The sequence below is a fragment of the Gavialis gangeticus genome, unplaced genomic scaffold, assembly GCF_001723915.1.
Source record: "Gavialis gangeticus isolate Ggan-Ray unplaced genomic scaffold, GavGan_comp1, whole genome shotgun sequence".
In the NCBI taxonomy this organism is placed as follows: Eukaryota; Metazoa; Chordata; order Crocodylia; family Gavialidae; genus Gavialis; species Gavialis gangeticus.
The window spans coordinates 55,152,012-55,160,986 of NW_017729006.1; the positions used below are offsets into that span (position 1 = coordinate 55,152,012).

The 8,975-nt window shown below is 37.7% G+C and overlaps 1 protein-coding gene across 1 annotated transcript in view; it reads right to left on the bottom strand.

Annotated features, from left to right (window-relative positions):
• Positions 1–325: 325 nt before the first annotated feature.
• CCT5 (chaperonin containing TCP1 subunit 5) overlaps positions 326–8,975 on the bottom strand; it is a 9,286-nt gene continuing 636 nt past the window's right edge. Inside the window, exons 3-10 of the mRNA XM_019509211.1 lie at positions 8,574–8,772; positions 6,155–6,347; positions 5,763–5,912; positions 5,446–5,565; positions 4,729–4,914; positions 3,283–3,420; positions 2,890–3,070; positions 326–618 (exon numbers count right to left, since the gene is read on the bottom strand). Coding sequence (XP_019364756.1) covers positions 491–618; positions 2,890–3,070; positions 3,283–3,420; positions 4,729–4,914; positions 5,446–5,565; positions 5,763–5,912; positions 6,155–6,347; positions 8,574–8,772 — 1,295 coding nt within the window. The 3' untranslated portion in view covers positions 326–490. The remainder of the gene's footprint in view (positions 619–2,889; positions 3,071–3,282; positions 3,421–4,728; positions 4,915–5,445; positions 5,566–5,762; positions 5,913–6,154; positions 6,348–8,573; positions 8,773–8,975) is intronic.

The following is an 8,975-nucleotide window of genomic DNA, read 5'->3' on the forward strand; positions in this document are numbered from 1 at the left end:
AGAGAAAAACCAGGAAGCCTGCATATCATCATCCTTTGGAGACAAATGAAAAGGAACATTGTACTATAATAGCATCATGCATCTTTACAGGTTGCCATTCAAAATGGTGAGCCCTGTTCCCTCAAACTTCCCTAAAGGTGTAAGAGAGCAACTTATAAGCAAAATCCTGCATACTCTAGGATTCCACGGCCATGAAGTCAATTGGATGTTGAGCGCCCCGGTCTAACAACTTGAATACCCTGGTCTTGAGCACCCTGGTCTAAAAGAACTTGAATAAATTTGGTAGGAAACACCTTAACAGACAATGATGCCTCTGAAACAAGTCTTAAAGCCACAACTTCTAAATTGTACTTTATTGTTTTCAAGAATGAGAAGTTACAGAATCTGAAACGAAAAGAAGACATGTAAAAAATAAATAACTGAAGATGAAGCATTGTTGATTTTGCTCCTACAGTGGCCCCATTACATTTTGTTCCTTGCTGCTCACTCTTCATTCTTCAGATTCTCCTGGCCTACGAATATCATCAATCTTCAGAATCATTCTAACAACTTGAGTGGCCAAAGAAATTTGTTGCTTTTTGCCAATCAAGGTTTCTATGACATGCTGTTGCTTCATATCTGTCAAGGAAGAAAAAATGTAAGTATCCTGGCCAAAAATCAGAACTACACATTAAGAGCACAGAGAATAGAATCATTTGAGTTTTACAATCCTATATAATCAAACCCATATTAAAACCCAGAATACAACTGCAGATAAATATTATTCTCTACTGCGTTTGAAGTGGGGTTTGGGGGAGGTCGAAGGGAAGAACAGCACATGTGCCAACTGAACTGCTGATATTACCTAGAAAAATTACACGCTTCTCTGAATCTCTCTGTATGGCCATTCAACAGCTTAAATTATAATTAAGTGAATGTAAAGTCTTCTTTTAAAAAGGAAACTCTTTAGAGTTTTAAAATTGCTTTAAACTTTCAAGTTGTTAACCTGGAGCCTAAAGCCCTACATTAATCAATTTTCTACAAAAATTCAGTTTCTCTACAAGATTCTCCTCCAAAATGTAAAACTATAAACAAACCATTATATTGCCACTCTAATTAGAGCAAGCACGTACATACATACATACATACAAGTATAGACAGTACTCTCTTACTGCACACTACTAAATGCTACCTTAAGTAGCATCACTTTCTGAGCAAAAAAAAAGTTAAGAAAGACTGTTATACTTCCAAAAGCAAGCAAATTTCAGATTAGTGTAAACAGAACTCAATTTTGACTATTACCAAGTACTTTGCTTACATGGTGTAACTACATATTTTCTAAGTTCTTTCATTACCTAGACTTAAGTGATCAACTAATAAGGCAAGAGCTTCACATCAGAATTCCATACATACTATACTAGGAGACGTTGGTTGCTCAGTTTTTTGTTTGTTTTTTTTCTTTTTGTTTTTTTGTTTTGTTTTGTTTTTTTTTTTAACAACTACAGACCAGGCATAAAGTCCAAATGATCAAACCTAGTTAATATCTCATTCACAAGATATTCCCATTCACCTCAGATTTGAAGGGTGAATACATACTATATTCACTTACTCAAGTGTATTGTAGTGAGTTTTTTCCCTTCACAAAAAAAAAAACAGCAGGCTGCAAGTGATCACACACATTAATTTAACATCAAGAAAAATTATTTGAAGCTAAATCAAAATGGTCATGGCATTTAGGAACTGATGGCCACTTAGGAAAATGGCATCTACAAAAATGCTATTAGTTCTCATATTATGTGGAGTCCCTACTCAAACATGGATTACTGTTTTTGATCTTGCTGGTCAACACACAACTTTGAACACATTTTCTTTTATTCAGAATAAGAATGCACTGCTTTTTATCAAAATCTCACTCCCCATTCATTAATAAAAAAACAAGTGAAATACTAAAGGATTGTCTACACACGGACTTAACGTGCCACAAAATTCAGACTATCTTTTCCCACCCCACCATTGCAAAATTTTCCTAAATTTCATGAAGAATAAATGAAATTTTCATATGCCAGGGAAAGACAAGTAAAAGCAAGAACAAGCTGAAAAGGGGTAAATAATTACATATTCTCATGAGGGAGTACAAAAAGACAAAGTACAAAAATCAAATCTGAGATGGTTACTGAGGCCCCTGGCAGATGTTAATATAATTGTGTAACTAGGACCTGTGAAACTTCATTCCTGAACAAAAACATGTGTCCTCCCATGCCAAATGTGCATGGCAAGGAACACTATTTCTGGGATTGGGCATAAAAATTCCTCAGATTCCAATCACGAGACTGCCAAAATTACACTGGAAGCTCAGCATCTGTCGTTTAAGGGGCAACTGTGTCCTGAACACTGATGCTGCCCCCTGCCCGAACCTGCAGATCAGTTGATCACTGGTATCAGCCCAGACCCAGGTCCAGAACACATGCCAATTATTCACTTTAATGTTCTACATTAAATGTGTAATATCTGTGTGTCTGGTTTGCTACTTTAAACGTGCCACGAATTGGCTAAAAGTGTGGCACATTACAATTTATCATGCAATTAACATGAAAGTTGCACAATACATGTAATGTTTGCCAGTAACCTCAGTCTCTCATATGCATAAATATATTAATATAATTTTATGAAATATTGCCTACAATGCCTTAGACTTAATTGTTCAAATTACTTTCTTCCCTCTGCAGGGGGACAGCATGGGGGAAAGAGTTGTAGGTATTACAGAGGAATGAAAGCAAGTAAAAGTCTTCATATGAAACAAATCTACTATCCGCATAAGTCATGGCAGGCCAATTAAGCCTTCAGATTTTTGAGAAAGAACTAAATGTGAGCTTCCTCTACAATAGACATAGTAGATCAAACACTTCTTACCATTTGTTCCTTTGCGCAGACAATCTATGCCAAGAGCAGGGTTGTTTTCTTTCACCTGTCTAGCTCGCACTTCAGTCATAGTTTGTATAGGGTTCATGCCACTGTTCTCTGCAAGAGCCATTGGAATGACCTCAAGGGCATCAGCAAATGCCCTCATGGCATACTGTTCCAGAGATGGGCACTGGGACACAAAGAAATACACAACTTGTGTGAACAAAGATTACCATATTAATGGTGAAAAAGTGTATATCTATAGTACAGAAAAGCATTTCCTAAAAACATGATTTATCCCCATCCCAAAGAAAGTTTGAGGTGCTTAAGTACTTGTTTCCATAACAATTTAAAACTGTATTAGAAAGATATTTTCCTTAAGTCAAAGGAAGTCCTTTTTACCTTATCTGCTGCTTTGCTGACTGCCAAAGCACAAGAGATCTCAGCAGCACCACCTCCATATACAATGCGATTATCACGAACAAGATTTCGGATTACACACAATGCATCGTGAAGAGATCGTTTTGCTTCTTCAATAATCTTTAAACAACAAAATTGTACCAAGTTATATTGTAACATGAAAAATTAAAGCCCGGAAAAAGTTATTTAATTCAGATTTAATATAAAAGCAAAGACTTCGTATTCAATTAATACTGAAATAGTCTCTTTTGATGTAATGATCAAGATATTCCCCTTTCACAGCTTCTACACAAAAACTTTACAACTGGGAATAAATCGGCTTTTAATGCACTTAAATTACATTTACAAATCTTTATAGATTTGCAATGGCTTATTCTGGTGACCAAAACTCCTTTCTGACCTGCAGCATTTCCAAGAGCAGGTGCACACGAGCAACTAGTTATCATAAAGTGAAAAGTGACAGGGATTTACTGTGAGTCGGCTACTCTGCAGTATCTGCTAGTATGCACACTTTTACCCTGGAAAAAAAAAGATGAAGGTTATCCTGTCCTGAAGTAGGTTAGCTTTTATTTAGCAGAGACAGCAAAACTAGCTAAGTTACTCCAACTTAGTTTTCTTTTGTTCACATGCAGAATGTGTACACAGATAGTTACTGCAGAGCAGTTCTAGGTGCAGTAAAATCTCCACCCGTTTTACTTCGCATTAATTAGTTCGCACACACATACTCCAACAGATTTTGAAGCTAACAGTATTTATGGATCATATTTTAGAAAAGTCAACTACCAGCCATCAGCTAAAAACATTTTATTTATTTAAAAAAATCAAACATTTTAAAGACTTAAAAAGGGGAAAAGATTTTCAGATTTATTTATTTATTTATTTATTTTTTTTAGGTATATCCCATATTTTTCCCTTTTTCCTACACTTTGGTTAAAGACAAAATGATGCATTAAACAGATTAGTTTGCAAAGCAGTAACATTTTGCACCTTTGTGCAGGAGACCCCCACTCTTACTTGTAAGCTGGGCAAGTGAAAATGAAGGAAGGCTTGAACCTCTAAAACTACTGCATAACTTAATTCATAGGAATAGTTTAACTGAAACCCAAAAAGGAATATCTGCAAGAATTACTCCAGTTTGTATAGGATCAGTGACTAATCATAAAGGATCATCAGCATTTTCTCTCTACAGCATAAGAAGTAGTACTTTTTGAAATGAGCTGCCACTTACAAGCAGTCAAGGAGACTACTGATTTTGTTTTGGAGAAAGAGACTACTGATTTTACTCCCCTCCCATCCATCAACTAATTTAAATAAGACAAGGCAGAACACAGACTCTTTTGGATGTAACTACAGATATAGCAGAGAGCAAAACAGACAGAAATTAGCAGAGAGCATGTCAAACTCTTATTAGCATGCTGAATCTCTCACCATCTTATTTCCTCCTCTAATGAAGATGGTCACAGCTCTGGAATTTTGACACTGTTCAATAACGAGCATCTTATCCTTTGTTGTTCCAAATGAGATCTCTCGAACAATACCAGCAAAACCTAGTTTCTCCGGGGTGAGTTCACAGAAACGTGGAACAATGCGCCCTCCAGTTGCGATGGCTATCAGCTAAAAAGTAAAATGCACATCGTAACCATCTTGAGAAAACATCTTTCAAAACACTTTTGCTTTGAGTTGATGGTAGAAAGTCGATCAGAGTCTTTGGACTTGCAGGCTTCCCTCCTCCCCCCAACCTTCTGAGAGTGAATTTAAGGGAACATCTTACTTCTACAGAGCAAAATATAGGATTTTAAATGTGAGGTAATACTGGTTACCTTTTCAGCTCCAGTCCCATTTTTCTAATTCAACTCCAAATTTCATCGTTTCTTACAATTTGTAGAGTCTGTATAAAGGTTCTGTCACTGAGCCCCAATGACAGACCACAACCCCATTCACAGCTGGCTTCTCTCACACATGCTAAAGTAGTTTGTTTTGGGGTTTTTTGTTTCTTTTTGTTTTTTGTTTTTTTTGTTTTTTTTTTTTTACAGGAGCTATCGGGACAAAAGTATGCAAAGTGTGGTGCTCTCCTCCAAAATGAAGCCCTAGAGTAACTGAACATTAGTACTGATGTAGAGTGAAATTTTAGAAAATATTACTTACTTCAATTTCAGGTCCACCAACCCAACGAACAGCAGGCAGCTCATTCTGAAGTAATAAGTGATTTGCCTCATCATCAAAACCCCACTGGCAAATAGCAAGGTTGGCACCAGTGTCTTTAATCTAAAAGTAAAACATTTCTGATGAGTTTATGACCAAATACAAGAACTGAGGAATAATTCCTGTTGAAAGGCTTCAGGTTTTGTATTGAAAATGGTCAACTTACAAACCAATATAAAAGTATTTAATGGGAACCTGAAAACACTGAAATGCAAAGCTTTCAAAACAATGACCCTGTAAACTTTAAAAAAAATTCTCACCTGTTTCACCATCTCTTCAAATTTTTCTTTTTCGTATTTTTGCAGTGCTTTGTAATCATCTACAGATGTTACATCAAGCTTATGCTTGGTTTTAGGCTTAGGTGGCTCAAATGGGCAAGTGAGAATTGCCATTTTAGCATCTTTAACTTCCTACGTGAGACAATGAAAATTAGGATTAATTTTCACCTTAGTATCTTTATTCTCGCACAAACATTTAGACATCATATTTAACACTGGCTTCCATTTAATCTTGGAAATGAGAGAAAAGAGTTCCTATTTTTCATACTTAAGAGGTGTTCAGATAAGGCAGTGGAAGGAACAACGTCAGTTCCTGAGGAGACCTTACATAAACCAGTTATACATGACATGAAAAGAAAGAAAAATATTCTTACTTTAGGCATTTGTGGATGGCTAAAATCTTTATCCACAATCACTCCTTTGATCAACTGGGTATCCTCCAGTCTGCCTCCCACTTTGCCTTGCACTTTGATCAGCTCAAAATCAACATCTTTGCGTTTCATATCGGCTACTGTCAAAATAGCATTTACTGCAATTTCTGCCATTTGTCTGTGGCAACGATTAACTCTAAATTTAAACAAAAAATGAGATTAGTTAATTTTTTTGAAGGGACTTCTCTCTCTGAAAAAATAATTTGCTAGTGGCAAACAACAATATTACTTAACTTTGAATGTTTGCTGTGGAACAACTGATACCCTGGTAACTGGGCTTGTACATGTATTAAAGATAGGCACGCAGGCCAGATTGCAGCTTGTGGAACTCTGTGATCTGGCCTGTGGGTCTTAGACCAAACCTGTATGCAGCACTTGTGCCAGATTAGCCCCATAGTTAGTTCCAGAGCTAGTTCAAATTGAGCCCATAGACTATTCCTGTTTGCGGGAGCCAGCACACAGGGCCAGTTTGGTGCAAGCGCTCATGCAGCACATGCCTTGTGCCAACCTATGTGTTATATGAGGTGCCCTGCAAGACTGCCCCTGCATGCTGCCTCTGGAGCCAGCCCAGATTCAGCCCACAGACTTGCTCCAAAAACTGGAGCCAGTGCACAGGAGTGGTCCAGTATGCACAGATCAGCTTTGGACACTCCTCTGGCTCATGGGGCCAGAAGAATTTGACACCCCTAGGTTAAAGGAGAGACAGAGAGAGGGAACATTTTTCTGTCCTGGTGCTGTATGTGGATACCACTTCTTGAATATCTTCTGGATATGGACCAAGTCCAGCAGGGAGGTAAGCAACATCAGCATCACAGAGCTACAGGGGTTGACATAGCTGTCACTCGCACCCCACCACTGAAATGTGTCCCCAACATGACTATGTACTCCAAAATTCAGGGACAGAGGTCTGTCCCTGCTGCTCCATGAGACCCACAAGCCAGATGACCTCTGGCCTAAGACAAATGGCAAATGTCACGTAGAAGTTAGAAAAAGTGTTTTTCTGCTAAAAGTTCTCTTAATGATGCTGGTATTCCACCTTAGTTAAGCAGCAGCAACAGGACTTACCAGTTAAAAATTAAACCAAGCATCACTTAATGAGAAAGTAGCACAAAAAAATAACTTCCCTGCCATTTCAAATGGAACTGGCTGCTGCAGGATACACAAAATTATTCCAAATAGTCTGACATCACCTATTACAGTGTATTTCCCTACCACTGAGTTCCATTTCAGATTAACCAGATTAAGTATGTTGAGTGAAGCTATTGCAACACATTAAAATTTTTCAAACTTTAAATAAAACCTGGTGCAAATAAGCTTGCCACACTCTATGAACACGTCTGTAAACAAACCTAGCCTAGATTACTGTTGCTACATTAGAATTCTTTTAAAGGTATACTTATTTATTAAAGCTTTTAGAAATGTCATATTTATATTATACATTACAACCTCTGTGGAAAAGGGAAGTGAACACACGTTTTTTAATCTGTATCTATACAGTTCACATACAGAGACCAATAGAAACCTCTCCTCTATGCAACTTTGAAACTATACTCTAAAACCAGATTACAATCTAATGCATTTATTTGTGCAATTCCCATTTTTTTATATTTTCCCTTCTCTGTTTTATTTGTCACCAGAACTGGGGCATAAGACAACTTGTATGCATCTGCCAAAGACCCAGCTTGCTTTTTCAGGAAAAAGGGGAGTACAGTACATTATTTAACTTGAAATCAAAAGACAAGACTGACTCCACAATGGGAACAAAGTCAACTTACTCTTACATAATTCATTTAAAGAGAACTGCAATTAAAAAGGGTAGGCGTATAGCTTTTACAATAAACTTTCCTAGAAGTCTGACAAATGTAATGGATTTTAAAGAGCATTTGTATTACATCTGGTATTGTCTTTCACAAAAAGAGAAGCAGAAACATACTGGAACAACATAAATGAACTCGCATTGCAGTACTTTGTCACATGTTGCTCATTTTCTGCTCCTGCATGGAAAAGAGTTTTTTGGTACCTTATGCTATCTTGCAAGTGCTTCCTAAACTTGACACACGTAACCAGAGCTGACGCTAGGCGTGTGTGGGGCCTGGGCCATATCAGGCTGTGGGGGCAGTGAGCAGCCAGAGCACAAAGCCAGTGGCTGCAGAGTAATGGCACCCCTTGCACATGCCAATGGTGTTGTCTGTGGGGCCTGTATGGCACTGTCTGCACACACCACGCCCCCTCCCACTGGGAACAGCTCTGTATGTAACACACTATATCCTAGCAAAAAAGCATATGAAAAGGTTCTTAGTTCACCCTCAAAATGCCTGAAGTACCAAACTCTATTTGCCAGGTTTTTCCAATGTAAACTTACACTTTAGAGCCCAGAGTTGTTTTTGCAGTCTGGATTAAAGGTTCAGTGTTCTGTGGATCAACTGGAAAGCTGTCACTGATTTTGTCTAGATGTTCAATGGCAATGCGAGCTGCCTGCTCATACCCATCTGCAATTCTCATAGGGTGAATACCACGATCTAACATCTGTTCAGCCTGCTCCAACAGAGTACCAGCCAGAACTATAAAACAAAATTCAGACAAGTTACTTTCACTGAACATTTTAAATGATTTGGACTAACAAGACCCTATGAGCACATAAAGATTTGGGTTAGTAGACCTGCTGCTGCAATGTTACAGTTTAAATGACACAGAAGTTTAGAATACATCCAATGGTCATGTTCTTTGGGAAGATATCCTATTTATTTCTTTTGCTTAAAAAAAA